The sequence below is a fragment of the Thamnophis sirtalis genome, unplaced genomic scaffold, assembly GCF_051295495.1.
Source record: "Thamnophis sirtalis isolate CommonGarterSnake01/CBP01778 unplaced genomic scaffold, rThaSir2_p1.2 scaffold_2, whole genome shotgun sequence".
In the NCBI taxonomy this organism is placed as follows: Eukaryota; Metazoa; Chordata; class Lepidosauria; order Squamata; family Natricidae; genus Thamnophis; species Thamnophis sirtalis.
The window spans coordinates 23,468,918-23,486,943 of record NW_028261382.1 but is presented as its reverse complement, the minus strand read 5'-3'; the positions used below and the strand labels follow the sequence as shown (position 1 = coordinate 23,486,943).

Genomic DNA, 18,026 nt, shown 5'->3' with positions numbered 1-18,026 from the left:
AAAAGGGGAGGAGACATCAGGAAAAAACTCCCCTCCTCTGCGTCTTGAGTGAGGCTTCTTTCAAAAGCCGACCCCCCCTTTCCCTTGTGACTGTATGTTCTCAAGGGAAGGGACAAGGGAAGACTGGGGCAGGGAATTGGGCTTCTCCCCAACATCCATAGAGCCCTTGGGCAAGTTCTACTCTTAAGTAAGACTACAATAAGGAAATCATGACAGAATGGCAGAAGGAAATTAGAGGTCCCGGGTGCTCTCTGAGCTTGGTTGTTTTCTTGCAGATGTTTCATCAGGTATCATCAGTGTTGATAAAGACTTTGCTCTCAGTTGAGGTTCTAGTGGCCCTGTCAGTGTTGGTGAAGGTGGTCTAAGAGGTTCTTTGGGCTGCTTACTGTTGGCTTGTTTGGCAGCTCCTTGGTTGGGCTACTATTTACTTGATTGAATTTCCTAAGAATGAGAAAAATTAGCCTGTGGTACTGCTTGCCTCCAGAGGTTGTGGGGGCTCCATCACTGGAGGCTTTTAAAAGGAGACTAGAAAACCATTTGCCTAAAATGGTATAGAATCTCCTGCTCAAGCAGGGGGCTGGGCTTGAAGACTCCAAGGTCCCTTGCAACTCTTATTATTCTAAATACTTCTGTATTTCTGATTAAGCACAAGCTCCCAACAAAGGTTTAGATAAAAACCATTCCTTTCTAAACTGCCCTACACAAACAGTCCGGAAGAGCTGCCTTCCCAAGACTGCCAGGTTTTGCTTAAGTTGCATCCATTCCACATTGGCAGGCCGCCTCGCCCGTCCCAGAAGCCGGACCCTGGAAACATGGACTACATTGGCCTTTACTGCACTAAAAAAAGACACTTAAGAGTTGTGGATCAGAGTGTTTATTTGGGCGCTTTCTCTCCAAGAGAGCACAGAGCCAGCCATGGGGCTCTTATGTCTGTCACTGGCCATAATGCTGCATTTGGGGGGAAATCAGCAGGCCAGAAAAACGCAGCCTTTGTCTCTAGGACCATCCATCGCCCCTGTTTAAAAGGCCCAAGGAACCCAGAGAGGCGGGGAGAGGGGGTCCTCTTCTAGGCCTCCCCCACACAATCCCCAATCCTGGGCCGATCAGGTGGTGGCTTGGCGGGACAAGAGCGGGAAGCAGCTGCCCCTCCTGCCCAGGTGCAGCTTCGAGAGGCAGCCGGCTCTTCGGGGCCTCCCCGGTTGCCTCTCGCGCCCCTTCCTCCCCTGCTCAGCCGCGGGCTCCCTCGCTACTGAAGGCTCCGCGGCGGTGAGATCCAGGAAGCGGCCCCCGCCTCTTGCGACTGTCCGGATGGAGCTCCGGGGCGGACGGCAGGCTCAGCGCCCCCGGGACGGCTCCGTAGGCATGCGTGGGGCGCGGCCGGGCGCCGGCGCGGGCGTCCTGCTTCAAGCCCCGCTCGGGCGACGGGCGGAAGCGGCTCTTCAGCACCCGGCGGATGACCTCGGCCGTCACGCCGAAGCCCTGCGCCAGTCGGCCGTCCGGCCACTCCTCGGGAAAGGCGCGGCGGAGGAACCTGCGGAGGGAGGGAGGGTCAGGCGGGCGGGGGGCCTGGACGGGGCGAGCTGGGTCCCCGCGCGACTCTCCTTACCGTATCTGCTCCATCGCGCGGAGGGTTAAGGCGCGCTCGGGGGGCTCCGCGGGCTCCACCAGCTTCCGCAGCCGCCGCTCGCGGCTCTGCCGGGCGCGGAACTGCAGCCTCCTGCGGGCGAGAGACGGGTCAGGCGGGGGGGGGGAGAGGCGCGGGGGGGGGAGGCGCGGGGGGGGCTCCTACTTCTCCAGCTCCTGCAGCTGCTCGTCCAGCGCCGGGACTCCTCCGTCGCCGCGGACGGCCGCTAGCCCGGCCAGCAGCTTCCGAGGGTCCGGCACCCGCGGGGGCTTCATGGCCGGAAGGCGGCCCCGCTCTCGGCTCGGCCTCTCTGCGCCCCTCCGGATCCGCCCTCCGGGTTGCGGGCCCCCAGGCAGCCCGGAGACGAGGCTAAAAGATGCGCCCCCGCCCCGCGCCTCGCTCGCTTCCGCCTCTCGCTCGGAAGGCGCTTGCGTAGAAGTCCCCGTGTGGCTTCCAATTAGATGCTTTGCCCTCGGACGTTCCCTTCTCTCCGCTATGTTGCGTTTGCGTTGTTCGTGTAAAAGTTTTGCCCACACACGAAACTCCTTACTTTTTGCCCAGCCAGAACGGTGTCCATAAAAGATGTGGTGCCCTTATGGTGCGGCCTACATAGGCAGCCCCGGAGGCCTTCCAGGGCGGCTGCTGGGAAAATCTGCCCCCGGAGATGCGGGTGAAGCCACCAACAGCGTAACTTTTTCGCCTGCAAGCATCTCTCCTACCATCTCGTGCCTCCAATGGCAGAACTGTGTCAGCCTCAGCATCATCCAGTTAACCTTCTTAACTCTGCAAGTCCACTTTTTCTGCCAATTGTTCTTTTTGTTTTTGTACAAGGTTTTTGACTGTAACTTTATTTTCAATCTTGCTAAATCTCAAAAACTCTGTAATAGTTTAGGAATTGTCTCCAATGGTTCTTCAACAATAAATACTAAATCGTCTGTGTAATGATGTGTATACTTTATGTTATATCTCAACTTCAATTGTTATGCCGTTCTTTATGCATGCTAGGAAACAGTTAACATTTCTAGCCATGTGATCTGGGGGCAGGAAGTTGTAAGATGGCTGCTGCTGAGTAAAGACCAGCCTCTGGTTCCAGCTCCTTGCTGTTGCCTTTGTATTGTGTTGTCATCACAGTCTGCAAATGCTTGTGATTTATACCTTTCCTCTTATCTCCATTCCTTTAATTTCTGAATCTTGTCTAATATTCCTGTTCAAGATTTCAAAAGTCAATATAAATAGTAAAGGTGATTGCAGGCATCCTTGTCTTATTTATTTATTTACTTACTTATTTATTTATTTATTTGTCTTGTATGCTGCACATTCCCGGAGGACTCCGGGCGGCTCACAACAGACAAGGGAAGGGGGATAAATAGACAAAGACAACACTTTAAAAAAGACGCAACATTCACAATTTCCGTGGGGTTGGATGTTTCACAAGCCCCCCGGCCTGCTGGAGCAGCCAGGACTTGGTGGCTTTGCGGAAGGCCGGGAGGGTAGTAAGGGTCCGGATCTCCACCGGGAGGTCATTCCAGAGGGCTGGAGCTGCAACAGAGAAGGCTCTCCCCCAGGGAGTCGCCAGCCGACATTGGCTGGCAGATGGAATCCGGAGACTTAACCTGTGAGATCTAATCGGTCTATGGGAGGTAATTGGCAGGAGGCGGTCTCTCAGGTACCCAGGTCCGATGCCATGTAGAGCTTTATAGGTAATGACCAGCACCTTGAAGCGGGTCCGGAGACTAATGGGTAGCCAGTGCAGCTCGCGGAGGATAGGTGTAACGTGGGTATACCTAGGTGCACCCACAATCGCTCTCGCAGCTGCATTCTGGACTAACTGAAGTCTTCGAACACTCTTCAAGGGCAGCCCCATGTAGAGCGCGTTACAGTAGTCCAGTCTTGAGGTCACAAGGGCGTGAGTGACTGTCTGAAGGGCCTCCCGATCCAGGTAGGGTCGCAATTGGTGCACCAGGCGAACCTGGGCAAAGGTCCCCCTGGTCACAGCCGACAAATGGTGTTCTAAAGTCAGCTGGGGATCCAGGAGGACTCCCAAATTGCGGACCCTGAGGGGCGTATAATTTCACCCCCCAGCCTGAGAGATGGAATAGTTGGCCAATCTTTGGGAGGGAACATCAGAAGCCACTCGGTCTTGTCTGGATTGAGTGCCAACTTGTTTGCTCCCATCCAGACCCTAACAGCCTCCAGGCACTGGCACATCACTTCTACTGCTTCGCTGAGTTGGCACGGGGCGGACAGATACAGCTGCGTATCGTCCGCGTATTGGTGGTACTTAATCCCGTGCCGGTGTATGATCTCACCCAGCAGCGTCATGTAGATTTTAAATAGGAGGGGGGACAGGACTGAGCCCTGCGGCACCCCATAGTTGAGGGACCTTGGGGTCGACCTCTGCCCTCCGACCAACACCGACTGCGACCTGCCCGAGAGGTAGGAGAACCACCGGAGAACGGTGCCTCCCACTCCCACCTCTCGCAACCGTCGCAGAAGGATACCATGGTCAATGGTATCGAAGACCGCTGAGAGGTCAAGGAGCACAAGGATAGAGGGGTGACCCCTATGATCATCGATCAGCGCGACCAAAGGAGTTTCCGTGCTGTAACCAGGCCTGAAACCGACTGATAGGAATCTAGATAATCGGTTTCATCCAAGGACCGTCGAAGTTGAGAGGCCACCACTTTCTCAACAACCTTCCCAACAAAGGGCAGGTTGGAGACTGGACGATAGTTGCTCAAAATGGCTGGGTCCAGAGACGGTTTCTTCAGGAGGGGTCTCACCACCGCATTCTTTAGGTGGGGTGGGAAGATTCCCTCCCGGAGAGAGGTGTTAACTATCGTCCGGATCCAGCCACGTGTCACCTCTCTGCTGGTCGAGACCAGCCAGGAGGGGCACGGGTCCAGTATACAAGTGGAGGCACTCACCGCTCCCATGGCCTTGTCCACTTCCTCAGGAGAAGCAAGTTGAAACTGAATCCATAAAGTATGCTCAAGACCTTCCCCCATTACCTCGGCTGGTACCGTGCAATTGGAGTCCAGCTCTGTCCGAATCCGAGCAACTTTATCCGTTAAATACTGAACAAATTCCTCAGCTCTACCTTGTAAAGGGTCATCCGCATCCCTCCCTTTCAAGAGGGAGCGGGTTATTCTAAACAAGGCGGCTGGGCGCGATTCAGCGGATGCAATAAGGGCGGCAAAATACGAGCATTTCGCCGCCCGTATTGCCACGAGATAGGCTCTGATAAAGGCTCTCATCAGTGCTCGGTCTGACTCAATTTACTGGTCCTCCAGCGGCGCTCTAGGCATCTCTTTTGGTGCTTCATCTCCTGGAGTCCTTGTTCCAGGACAATTTCTTAATAAAAATTTTCAAACTTTGTTCCTGTCCTGGCAACGCACTTAGTGTTCTAGTTCCTTAGTATCTTTCCTGCAAATCCTACATTCAGGACTGAGGCACAAATTAGCAGCAAAAGTCCTCTAACAACCAGCGTAAGATTTGGTAGCTCTTTTTTTGCAAACTGTCCACAAGGCTACCAGCATGCAAAGTTTTGAAAGGATAGTTAAATCATGAAGTGTAAAGCCAACAAGTGTGAAAAACATGGGGCTCTGTGGATGCAAAGGTACATGTAACTATAACAAATGAGAGGATGGTGCAGCTTGTCAATGAAAGGACGGACAAACCCTCGTGGGTAGAACTGTATAAAACTTTAATACAAAGTTGGCTACAAAAGAAACCTCTTCCCAGCCCACAGGGCTTCTCATGAATTGTCCCAGGGCCTGGGCAGGCTGACTGGCATCTGCAGCGGGAACCTGGCTTGCAGAGAGAGCAGAGGAGGGGTGCAGCCCAAGTGCATAGAACCGTTCTCAGAACTTGCTGTTAGCTGGAGGGGAAACACGGCTCTGCAGAGGTGGAAGTTTTTGGGAGAACGGCTGAAAGAGATGCAGGTGTCTGGATGTACCAGGGCAGAGATTCATTCTCTGCTATTGCCCCCCGGCGCATAGATCAGTAACAGACACCCCCCAGCCCCAACTCTTTGGGCTCCAAGGATCTGCTGAGATTTCGGGTCAGGTCCCCTTCCTGAAGGAAGAAAAGGCCAGCTGGCTAGGAGTCGCAGGCTTGGCCCCAACTCAGGGTGAGGGAAGAAGTGAGGGGGCTGCTACCTGGCTTGGCTGGAATGCATAGCAGCCACAGTGGTGGCACGATGGGGACTCCCGCGCCGGATGAGGGGGGCTGAAGCTGAGTTGATGGCCAGTCCTTGCAGGGCAGCATGGTTGAGAGGAGCTGCAACAGATGGGAAGGGGAAGCTGCTGTATATGGTGCCTGCGACGTTTCGAGGGTGGGAGAGGCAATTCAGGGAGCTGGGGCTCAGGTACAGAGGTCTCTTGCTCGATGCAACTCTGTCTGGAAAAGGAAATGGCACCTGGAGATCTTGAGCAGAACCAGACAAGAGATCTGCAAGTCAGTAAATGGACCTGAATCTCTTCTGCACCCCAAGATCCACAGCAGCTCCAAGTCCAGAATCCCCTCTGCCCCTTTTCTGTGGCCAAAATGGTTCTCGGGGGCAGAACTGACTGTGGGAAGGTGCACAGCTTCTTCCTATCCTCCCCTGCCCCCCCAATACTATTTCCTCCGCACAGGGCCAAAGGGGGCAAGGACGTCTCTTGGTCTGGCCCAAGTTTGCTACTTTCTAGAGCCCTTGTGCTCTCCTGAGCCCTGGAACGCTGCCCCACAGGGAAGGCCCCTGCAAGGACCCCCAGCTCCCAGCCAAACACTCACTGCCTTCTGCTTTATTCTTGGCACTGGCAAAGCGCTGCCCTCCTGCTTTCAGCATCCGTGCCAGAGTGCAAGGTTCGCCCACCATGGCTGTGCCCAGCCAGCTGAGGTTCCTGGGTGGCTGGAAGTGGAGTTGTGGCTCGCGAGGGGGGCCAAGGCCCGAGAGGGCTCCCAGGATCGTTGGGATGAAGCCTTGGTTTCCCAGCAGCTGGACTCGTGCTGTGGGTTGCTGCTGCAGGATCTGGCGGCCGAGCTCCTGAGCTGAACCCCTCAGGAGGGAGAGGGGGACAAGGGTCATCAGGTCCTGGGTGTTGTGGTTGTTGAACACATCCTGGAGAAAGTGCGGCTGGAAGAGAAAAGCATCAAATTGATGTTTTGGGAAAACAACCTTCCTGTCCCACCCACCAGGCTCTGAAAGGTGCAGATTTTTTGCAATGACTCACCCTGCCCTGTAGGGGACAGGTTGTTTAATACCTCAGATTGGGAAATGAGAGTCATGCTTCTCACCAGGTGAGAAGTCAGCTGGGTGACCACAGGTTGGTCCCTCTCTCTTAGTCCAAGGAGGCAGGAACAAATCACTTTTGAAAAACCTTGCAGGGACTAGTCCAGGCCATTTCCAGGAGTCAAGACTGACTCAAAGGCACACCACAAATCAGAAAATTATTAACGGCATATTTGGGCCCTTCCATTTAGGCAATTGATTGCTTTATTATCTGGAGGGGCAGGGACAGGTCTCAGCCAGTCATTAGATCACATCAATGGAAGCAAGAGCTCCAGGGGATTCTGCTTCGCTCTCCTCTTTCGGACACCAGCTTTAAGAGGGTTGCAAACACACCCTGGCACAGAAGAGAAGGGGAAGGAACAGAAATGGGGGGCCAGAAACAGAGGCCAAGGGAGGAAGGGAAGAGTTTAGCATAGAAATACCACAGGCCCATCAAATACTTCACAGCAGAGGTGGGTTGCTCCCAGTTCACACTGGTTCGGGAGAAGTGATAGTGGTAATTGGGCATGGATCGCCGAACTGGTAGTGATGGCTGGCTGGCCACGCCCCAAAATCAACCCAAACACCTGTCCTGCCTCGCCTTTGCCACGTGCATCCACACAACTGCCTCCTCCTGCCTACACACAGGTAAGCAATATTTGCACTAGTCTAGCCCCACCCCTCCCCACCGGCCAGCGTCTCCCAAAGCTGCTGTGGTTGCAGCCCAGCAAGCTTCGCATACTGGAGAGGGCGGTGGGAGGAAAGGCACTTGCACACCACAAGATGGCTGCAGGAGGCCGATCGGAGGGGAGGAAGGAAACGGCCATTCAGAGCGGTTCCTCCCGGCATCCCCGCCAACCAGAGACCGGCCTGGGACTCCTTTGGAGGCAACAGACCCAACAGAGGCAAGCACTCCTCTTGATAGGGCGGCTGTGCTCACCTGTGCCAGGAGGCACCTGGCAGTGCCACTTCCTCCAGCCCGGCAAGTGCCTTTGAGTCGAGGCCTCAGGGCTCCTCGAACAGCTCGGGTGTAGAGGGTGCTCAGGTGGCTCCGGCTGTGCCCAGGCTGGAGGAGGTGGTGCTGCAACCGACTGTCACCAGGGAGACCTACCGGCGCTGCCAGGTGCCTCCTGATGCAGGTGAACTGTGCTTGGCCGGGCAGGGGGGTCGCAAGGCTTCAGGCTAGGAGCGGGCAAGCATGGCTGCCCCACCAAGCGCTTGCCTCTGTTGGGTCTGTGGCCTCTGAATGAATCCCGGGCTGGTCTCCGGTTGGCGAGGATGCCAGGCAGGACCACCTGAATAGCTGTTTCCTTCCTCCCTGGGCTCCATCTCCTGGGCAGATGGAGCAAGAGCCCAGGGCCAAGCCCATCGGTAACAGCTGCCACTTCAAGAGCAGGCTGCTCAGCTCGTCCCCATGCCATCCAGGAGACAGAGAAGAATCCTAGCCTGGCGCCTCCCTTCCCCTGGCTTGTCAAAAAAATTGCCACCATTTTGGTGGGCGTGGCTTGGTAGTGAGGTGTTATGTGACTGAGTGTGTGTGAGTGACATCAAGTTGACCATAGCCACTCAGTCCCATACTCCCCTGACCCTAGCCATGCCCACCAAACCGGAAGTAAATTTTTTTTTAGAACCCAGCACTGCTCCACAGGATGTCACACTGAAGATTGTTCTAAGAATCTGAACATAGAATAATCCATTAAGGTTAAGCGGAGTGGGGGTGGGGGGGGGGAGACTCTGGCTGAATGTTGGGAAAAACTAATGACAATAAAAACAGACTGAAAGTAGAAGCAGGGGGCTCCCATTCATCAGATGGGAAGTCTTTATTCTGAATTTCTGCCCTGAGCTGGGCTCGCATTGAATGGCCAAATGGTCCTGCCCAGCTACAGGCAGCCTTGAGTTTCCCCACTGGACCATGTTGATGCCCAGCCCTTTCCCAGGATGACAGGTCTGTGCAGAGGGTCACCTGGCATTCAGAGACATTGATGTGGGGCCTCTGGACTTCCACAGACTTTGGCTCGGCGCTGCGCAACAGGCGGGTCAGCTGGTCAACAATGCCAAGCCCCCGGATGAGGTTTTCTCGCCGCAGGAGGGCCTTGACTCTCTCGACTTCTTCTTCCTCCACTATGGCTTGGGGAGTCATGCTGTCATACTGTAAGGAGGCCATCTGGCAAGCAGAACAGCAGCGTGTTAATTCAAAAATGCACATATGCCCATTTAAATTAACTTTTAAACACTTTCCAGAAAGCAAAACCAGAAGCTCTTTTGCTATGCATTCCAGCCAGAGTCCTCAGTATCAGATTTCAGCCACTCGGTGGCTTCCTTTGAAGGCAACACCGATTTCTCCCGAGTTCATGCAGCCCTGTGTAGAACTCCACCTGGACTTCATTTGGGCAGAAGTCCATGTATTTGCCATACAGAAGCTAAGGGAGTGCCCCACCCCCACCCTGCTTGCAGGGCACCTTGGGGCTCCAGGTCTTGCTGTGGCTGTACGCCATTCGGGTGAGGGCAGCCTTGCCCTTGCTCTTCTCCTGAGCCTTCTCTCCAGCCGACTCCCCCTGCAAGCTCTCCTTCACTTCCCGTTTCTTCTTCCCAGCTGTGTTCTCCCTCTGCTCCTGCTTCTGACGGATCTCCTCCAGCTGCTGCCTGGGGTGGAAAGGGCCACAGAGTCAGCAGTCACAAAGACTGCTCTTATACTTGCAGACTTTCATTAGGACCCAAAAGCCCCATTTCTAACACTCCCGTGCTACCTGGCACACTCTTCTCTGGCCTTGGAGGCTACCGTCTCTTGGAAGAGGGATCCACTGTGCTTGAAAAAAGGGCTGTACTTTTCAGTGCCATGTGAGGGAAAGATGCGCCGGTAGTGGCCCAGGTGACTGTTCTCGTACTTCTCTGCTTGGGCCAGCCAGGCGGCCTGGCTGTTCTCCATCTGTTCACGCCTGGAAGATAACAAAGAGCTGGCCCTAAACCCAAGACACACTGGGCCATAGGAAATCTTCCTGCCCTGGGTTTCTCTCTCTCTCCCCCCCCCTCTCTCCCTCTCTCTCTCACACACACACCAGCCTACACTGTGCACTGTGTGCACAATTATTAGGCAAGCTGTATTTTAGACAATTAATTTTATTATTGAAGGAATACAGTGCTCTAGGTCAATCCAAAATGTTAATAAACCTCAACCTGAATGTTTAAGAAAGTAAAAGTGAGTTTCTGGTTTTCTTAGGAGAATATCTGTGTGCACAATTATTGGGCAACTATTAGTGTGTGGAATTATTATGCAACTAAATGAAAAATGAAATGTTCCCCATCTTCTTTGTTTTCATCTATTAAAGTGAGAATAAACAGCTCAAAATGTACAAATAAACTTTTCTGACATTTAAAAAAATGTATCAGTGACCAATATAGCCACGCTTCTTTTCAATAATAGTCATAAGCCTTCCATTCATGGAAATTGTCAGTTTGTTGATCTGTTGACAATCAACTTTTTGTGCAGCAGCAACCACAACCTCCCAGACACCATTCAGAGAGAGGTACTGTTTTCCTTCACCATAAATCTCCCATTTAAGAAGAGCCCTCAAGTTCTCCATAGGGTTTAGGTCAGGTCATTATTCTGTCACCTTTAAGGCCTTTACTGGCTAGCCACACAGTGGAGTACCTTGATGCCTGCAATGGAGCATTGCCCTGCATAAAAATCATGGTCTTCTTGAAAGATGCAGACTTTTCCTGTTCCACTGCTTGAAGAAAGTGTCTTCTAAAAACTGGCAGTAGGTTTGGGAGTTGATTTTGAGTCCATCTTCAACCCGAAAAGGTCCAGCTAGCTCACCTTCAATAATACCAGCCCATACCAGTCCCCCACCTCCACCTTGCTGGCGTCTTGAGTAGCTCTGTGCCCATCACTGATCCAGCCACAGGCCCTTTCATCTGGTCCGTCAAGAGTCACTCTCATCTCATCAGTCCCTAAAACCGTTGGAAAATATTCAGCTATGTCTTGGCCCAGTCTTGCCATTTCAACCTGTGTGTCTTGTTCAGTGGTAGTTGGGTTTCAGCCTTCCTCACCTTGGCCATGTCTCTGAGCACTCAACATCTTGTACCTCTGGGCACTCCAGGTGGGTTGCAGTTCTGGAAGATGACAGCCCTGGAGGAGGATGGGTATCCTGGCAATCTCACATTTGATTCTTCTCAAATCTTTGGCAGTTAATTTGCGTCTTTTTCTCAACACATTTCTTGTGGCAACAAAACATTGGATGGTTCTGTGATCCCACTCCAATATCTTAACAAGAGTGCTGCATTCCTCTGAAAGACTTTTTACAACTTATGACTTATCAGAGTCAGTTAAATTTCTTTTTTCGCCCATTTTGCCTGAGGAAAAGAAGTTGCCTAATAATTATGCACATCTTGATATAGGGTGTTGATCTCCTTAGTTGACACCCTCCCTCAATACGCAAATACAGATCACCTGAAAGGGCTTGCATCCACTAAGCATTCCCGTTTATACAGCTTGGAGGTAGAAAAATGCATACAAATGATTATATAGTCAACATATTTACTTGCCTAATACAGGTAATCCTCAACTTATAACCACAATTGAGCCCAAAATGTATGTTGCTAAGTGAGAAATTTGTTAAGTAGGCTTTGCCCCATTTTATGACTATTCTTGCCACAATTATTAAGTGAATCACAGCAGTTGTTAAATTAGTAACACAGTTATTAAGTGAATCTGCCTTCCTCATTGACTTTGCTTGTCAGAAGGTCACTAAAGGTGATCACATGACCCCAGGATACTCTAACCCTTATAAAGAAGACCCAGTTACCAAGCATCCAAATGTGAATCACATGACAAATGGGGATGCTGCGATGGTCATAGGTGTGAAAAATGGTCATAACTCACTTTTTTCAGTGCCGTTGTAGCTTCAAACGGTCACAAAGTGAACTATTGCAAGTTGAGGACTACCTGTAATTGTGCCCACAGTGTACAGTTCAGATTCTCCGCTTGCTCTATGACTGCCTCCCCTGCGGTGGCTGGACAGAGAATGGCGAGGGCCCTCTGGCAGGGGCTCACAGAGTTACCTGGCCTCTCGGGGCTGCTGGTGGGGCTGCAGAAGGCGCTCCTTCACCCGCCTCTTGTCTTCTTCCAGCACCTTCTTCTTATCACAGGCCCGCAGGTTGATGAGATTGATAGCATCACAGAGTAAGGCATCCTTCACTTCCCGGTCCAGACGTGAGTCTGTGGTAAAGCTGGGAGAATGGTTGACCTGAAAGAGGGATCAAAGATGCCCCCCCAAGGCAGCATTTGCATTCATTTTGACCTGAGGAACCAGGGGAATCACAACATCTCTTTGATATCTCTTCTTGTTTTTTAATTTCCTAAAAAAACAGCTTCATAAGGCTGTTTGTAGGACCTGGGTTAGGAGAGAATACTACTAAGAATATCCCAAAGGTACTTTTTCAAGAGGCAACTCAACTTTCTACTTTCTCTTTGAAAATGTTTTGCTTCTCTTGGATGAGAAGCGAAACATCTTCAAAGAGAAACCAGAAAGTTGAGTTGCCTCTTTAAAAAGCACCTTTGGGACTACCATGACCTGGATAGCTGAGAATCTCCATAGAAACTACTAAGAATAAAAAATGGGTATCCCTTCAGGCAGAGGAAACTGTTCCTTTGGGTCTCAAAGAGAAGCAACTCAGGAGATTCTCTGCTAAAGGAGATGATGGGAAGGGGTGGCAATAGAAACTGAGTGGACGGTTCTTAATTTGAAATATCTGTTTCTACTACTTGATGGATGTTTAAATAGATTGCCCTACTTCATCCCCAACTTTCAAAATCTCTGAGCAGGATCTCATTCCTATTTAATTCAAAATTCAACATCTTCTAGAGCAGGTAAACCAAAGGGCAACGCTTCCTGCTTCAGATGGAAGTAGATATTTAATTTATATCTCACCCATCTCACTGTCAAACGGCTTTGGGAAGGATATCTACCTCCAGAAGCCACGGTTTGAGTTTCCGATCAAGGAGGATGTCGAAACCCAGAATCTCAAAGCAGGCACAACCAGAGATGTGGTTGGGGAAGCAAGTGCGATAGTTGTGCTTCAGAACTGGGTGAGCAGCAATGAGCGTTTTGATTATGATGTCCTCAATGTCCCGCCACAGTTCAGCTGTGTCATAGCTATGCTCCCGCATCCAAGTGTTCAAGGTAGACAGCTTCCTGTTGAGTCAAGAGAGGGAGAAGAGCTGCTGCAGGAGCAATTCTACTCCAGCACTGCCCTAGGATCACTGAGCAACCCCCCCCCCCCGAACTTTAGGTCCTTCCCAAGGGAGCCTGGCTTTCCCTTGGTGTGCAGCCACCTTCCTCTAAGTCACAGAGGGGTGCAGAGAAGCCTATAGTTCCCAGCCTTGTCCAGGGTGGGTACAGCTATTTGCTCTAAAGCAGAGAGACTTCTCCCAGCTGAGATGGAGATCCTGACAGAGCCTTTCCCACCAGGACGCAGGTATGCCTTGTTGCCCCCTCAGGAGCTGCACAGATGAGGCAAGTCAACTTTTTTCAAAGCAGCTGTTTCATGGAGTTGAGAAACGTTTCGTTTCCTACAAATGGGCACCTGGTGTCCTATTCCGTGCACACACACACACCAGTCCCTACTAGCAGAAGTGCTGCCTCCTCTCCTGCAAGGGATTGGGTACAAGCAATACCTCTTGCTGCCCATGTTGTCATCCCGCACAAAATTCTCATTATGCTTGTTGATGGCATAGTTGGTCAAGTGCATACAGATGTCATCCTATGAGAGAGACATTGAAAGGGGGAGCCTGATTCTCCATTCCTGAAGGCCATTAGAATTCTCCCATTGCCCACCTGCTTCACCTTCTCCTTGTTCCCCTGGACCAACAATGTGCCAGCCCAGGGAGCCCTGCAGACCCAAGGATGGCGTTCACCATGTCAAGTTCTCCATAGTCATTCCCAAAGCCCCATCAGACACCAACAGCTTATCTTCCTACAAAGTGAATGCCAGTTCCTGGGCTTCTTTACCAGGTTGCTGCTGTTGGGCTCGATGTACCTCATGGTGGCAAAGCGGGCCAGCCCCTCCTCATAGACAAAGATCTTCAGGGGGTCGCAGGAAGTGACCAAGACATAAATGCGCATGTCAAACTTAAAGCCATCAATGAGGAAGGGCTACAAAGAGAGGATGAGAGACTGAGGGAAAGGAACAATTCCCAGCTGGCTGATTCTAGCCCAGAGCACACGTGCCGAAACCACATTCTCAACTGTCTGGGGCTCTTGTCTCTGCCCCAGGGCTGGATAACTGTTGGCCTCCTGGGCCTACCTGGGCCTACCTTAGTAATATACTGCTGGCAGATCATGTGCTCGCCATGCTTTATTTCCTTAGGGTTCCGGGTAATGAAGATGCCCCGCCCCTGGCAGCCACTGTCCGGCTTGCAAATGTACGTCCTGTTCTTCCTCATTCGTCCATAGGCTTGGAAGTCCCCATAGCTGCAGAAAGAAAACATAAGGCAGTGATGACGAATGTTTTTCTGCTCAAATGCCAAAGGGCGCGTGCACAATACCGTGTGTGTGCGTGCCCACACCCATAATGCAATGCCCTCTCCCCATGCATGCATGCACAACCCCCCTGCACTCCCCCTCCACGCATGCGTGCAGGCCTCACAGAAGCCTCCGGATTTCTGGTAGGCACATTGGGCCATTTTTCATCCTCCCCAGGCTTCAGAAAAGCCTCCTGAGCCTGTGGAGGCAAAAAAATGGGTCCAACGGGCAAACCGGAAGTTTGTTTCCAAACTTTTGATAGGCCCATTGGGCCTGTTTTCCACCATCCACATGCTCCGGAGGCTTTTCTGAAGCCTAGGGAGGGTGGAAACAGCCTCCTCCCGCCCTCTGGAAGCCCAAAAATCAGCTGGCTAGCATGCACTTGCGCGCTGCAGCTGACATAGGGCAATGCCTCGTATGCTCTCAGACATGGCTCTGTGTGCCACCTGTGGAACGTGTGCCATAGTTTTGCCATCACAGACATAGGGACTGGCATGTAACTGACCCACGTGCCTCCAGCATCCCATGCCATGTCAACTGAGAGGGTTCTCTGTGGCTGGCACAACCATCACTGCCTCTCATTCACTCACTCAGCTGGCAAACACCAGGTGCGAGGAAAGATGCAGTACTCCTTAGGAAAGAGCCTCAGCATCCGGTTGAGGTTGCGGGCCAGCAGGTCCTTGCGGCAGATCTCGGCCATGCCAGGAAAATGGTTGATTTTCTGGAATGAAACAAAAGCAGAAGAAGAAAATGGAAGTGTCTTGGCACAGCTTTTGTTTTGTTGCTCTGCAGAATGCTTTGCTCCAATTCTCAGTCACGGAATGCATCTTCCCAACAGTTTTAACATTTAAGAAAATAATTATGAATACATGTAAAAACCCAACCTCCATAATAAAAAATAAAGGCACATTAGCAACGTTTTATTCATTTCACCCAATAACTAAACAAAGTGAATTGTTGCATAAGAGAATATGGGGGTGGAGTGGAAATACTATAGATAGGAACCCAGCTATGGCCCCCCTCTGGTGAGTCCCTATTCTCATGCTTCTGAGGCTCTTCATATCTTTTCCCACTTTTGGGAGTTACATGGAATGGGCAGTATAAGCCCTGCCGCAAGATATACCAGATCCTAGTGCCTCTCCCTCTCCCTTTCCATCTCCTCAACTCCAGGAAAAGGCTCCCCACTTTAAGAACTTGGCAGTCAGCCATCCTTCCCAAGCTATACAAGAACTGAAACCAGAACTTCATTTTCTCCACTCCCTTCACCCTGGCTGTGCTGGGTACCTGGAACCTCTTCATTTCCATGACACGCTCCAGTGAAACTGAGCAGTCAGTCCAGTAAACAGTCCACTCCTCATCCTCCCCCACTTCTTTCAGGCCACAGCGCCGAGCAGCACGCCTAACTGCAGCAAAGTAAGAAGATGGACAAAGCTGGTTCCAAGAGGCAATCATCTTCTGGCCTTGCTTGCAGGACCAGAAGCTACAGGTACTTGAACATCAGGAAGGATCATTCAGATTATTCAACCCCTCCAAGGGAGTCCCTGGAATCCTCCCTTTCCCAGCAAGGCATCCAGTGGCTCTCCTGGCCCAGATCAGACAGCAGTGGCTCATTCCTGCGTTACTGGCACAAAGCTAATAAAGGAAGACTTTATAGCCGACTCCTGCCTGCTTCTCCCACTCCAGAAACCCCCGGAGATTTCACTCGTTAGACAGGAGTGGAAGTCAGGTTACCTCCGGTGATTTCCCTTTTGCTTTGATTCTGTAGCAATCTCTGGGCCGAGGGTGCAGAGGGAAGCGCCAAAGAAGCCACCTTTACTCACCGCTTTCGTATTTGCAGTTCGCGAGGTTGATGGAAAGCAGCCTAGGAGGAGAAGGGAGAAGGGCGTCGCGCAGGGCGGGAGAGGGGAAGGCGGCGTTGCTGGCCTCCCATAAGAAGCTCCGGCCGGCCGACCGGCCGCAGGAGGAGGCCCGGGGCGCTGCACCCCCCTCCCGCCCGTCCTCAGGGAGCGCACCGGTGCCTCCTCTTCCTTTTCGGCCGGGGCTCCTCCGGCTCGGCCTCCTCCGCCGTGGGTTCCTCCGGGCCGGCCCCGGGCTGTTCCCGGCCGGGCTCTGGGCCTCTGTCTGGAGGGGAGGCGCGCGGAGGATCCTTCCGCTCGGCTTCCGGCCTCTTCAAGCATTCGTTGGCAGACTCGTCCGACAGGCCGCCGTCCTCCTCTTCCTCGTCCTCCTCGTCGCTCTCGTTCTCGGACTCGCTGCTCTCTTCTCGGCCGATCTTCATCCTCTCGGGCCCTGGGGCGAGAGCAGCGGCCGGGCCGTCAGCGCGGCGGCGGCAGCGATTGTGACAAGCGCAACCATTATTACTGCCATCCTGCCGCCCGCCCAGCCGGGACACGCTCCCCGCGCACGGATGGAAAAAGCCTCGTTCGCGGTGGGCCGGCCTGGCTCGCCCGCCCCGCTCACCGAGCCCGGCGGCTCTCCTGGCACAGAGGCGGCGCCTGAGGCTCCCTCGGGCCGCGACGCGGTCTCCATGCCGACCAGGAGCCCCGCCCTTCAGGCGGTCTACGGAGGGCGCGCGGAGCCCTGGCGCCACGACAACGAAGGACGCGAAGCTTTCGTCATCTGTGGGCGACGGGATGGTTTGACGGGGCGCCCCTTGCGGCTGAGAGGTTTCTGCTCGGCCCGTGGGCAGCGGTAGGAGGCGAGCAATTAAAGCCTCTTTTTTGGAGCTACCAGGAGGAAGAAGGCGGGGCTTAGCAGTGAGAAGACGGACTTTCAGGCATTTCCTGAATGACCATCTATACCGGAGTCTTTTTTGGACGATTCGTTTGAATCTAAGCTGTCCCGTAGAGACAGTGACGTGGGGGGAACTCCAGTGGTCCCAGAGATGTTCGCAAAATCTCTGGGAACCTAAGGAAAGCCTTCCTAATCCAGTGACTTCCGGATCGGCTCGATGCTGACTGCAACTGCAAAGGCCCAGAGAGAGAGTTGAATATGAACATGTCGTTTGATGTGAGTTTTAAATCCTTTTTTCTTGTTGGAAAGAGAACACTCTAAATTTGGAAACTTAAAATAAGGCTGATAAGTGAGAAAAGCGGCGGTAATAAATGTTTGCCATTTGGAAGTTTATTTTTCTGTTCCTTTTTTTTAATTCCTGGAAGCCGGGCTGGACTTTCCTGTAATTTGAATCGGCTTTTTGCGTTCCTTCTCTTTGTTGTCGATACCTTTAACTTTGAATCTAATGGGGCACTAAATCTTAAACTTAAAGTGCTTCGAAGATCTGGTTTTTTTTTTTTTTGTTTTTCTTCGTTGCCTTTTAGCCCTTTTGATGTTTTTCTTTAACAATTAGTAATTAACAAACGCCACGGAACGGACTAAAACAAGCTGTAAACTACAAACTATAAGCCAACACTGCCATCTTGTGGACTTGAACTTTGTTATTAAAATCCCCCCTGTAATGCATTTGATTTACGTGTTTATGCAGCTGGGAACCTGTGAGATAAAACAGCAAAGCTGAGAGTGACCTTGGAGAGACTCTTATCTTAGGGGGGGGGGGGGGAAGAGTCCGGAAAAAATCATTTGTTTTAGCTTGTTGGCATCCTTTCATCTCCCAACACCATTCTCATAT

General features: G+C 52.2%; 2 protein-coding genes across 11 annotated transcripts; both read right to left on the bottom strand.

Annotated features, from left to right (window-relative positions):
• Positions 1-867: 867 nt before the first annotated feature.
• On the bottom strand, positions 868-2,234 carry NGRN (neugrin, neurite outgrowth associated). The gene is made up of 3 exons (XM_087704430.1): positions 1,790-2,234; positions 1,607-1,717; positions 868-1,531 (listed from the first exon to the last, which is right to left on the bottom strand). Exons 1-3 carry the CDS (start codon positions 1,897-1,899, stop codon positions 1,228-1,230), a joined length of 525 nt encoding a protein of 174 aa, XP_087560556.1. The 5' UTR covers positions 1,900-2,234; the 3' UTR covers positions 868-1,227.
• A 3,074-nt stretch (positions 2,235-5,308) lies between these two features.
• On the bottom strand, positions 5,309-16,983 carry TTLL13 (tubulin tyrosine ligase like 13). 10 transcript variants are annotated; one of them, XM_014069207.2, is made up of 16 exons: positions 16,862-16,983; positions 16,414-16,690; positions 16,222-16,262; positions 15,686-15,804; positions 14,992-15,122; positions 14,194-14,350; positions 13,889-14,032; positions 13,555-13,640; positions 12,847-13,072; positions 11,940-12,124; positions 9,626-9,814; positions 9,338-9,521; positions 8,842-9,042; positions 6,401-6,743; positions 5,785-6,052; positions 5,309-5,553 (listed from the first exon to the last, which is right to left on the bottom strand). In XM_014069207.2, exons 2-16 carry the CDS (start codon positions 16,677-16,679, stop codon positions 5,382-5,384), a joined length of 2,712 nt encoding a protein of 903 aa, XP_013924682.2. In that variant the 5' UTR covers positions 16,680-16,690; positions 16,862-16,983; the 3' UTR covers positions 5,309-5,381. The 10 variants fall into 10 exon arrangements, with proteins under 10 accessions (XP_013924682.2, XP_013924697.2, XP_013924691.2 ...); XM_014069222.2 differs by having other exon boundaries at positions 5,309-5,523; XM_014069216.2 differs by having other exon boundaries at positions 5,785-6,025.
• Between the last annotated feature and the right edge of the window lie 1,043 nt (positions 16,984-18,026).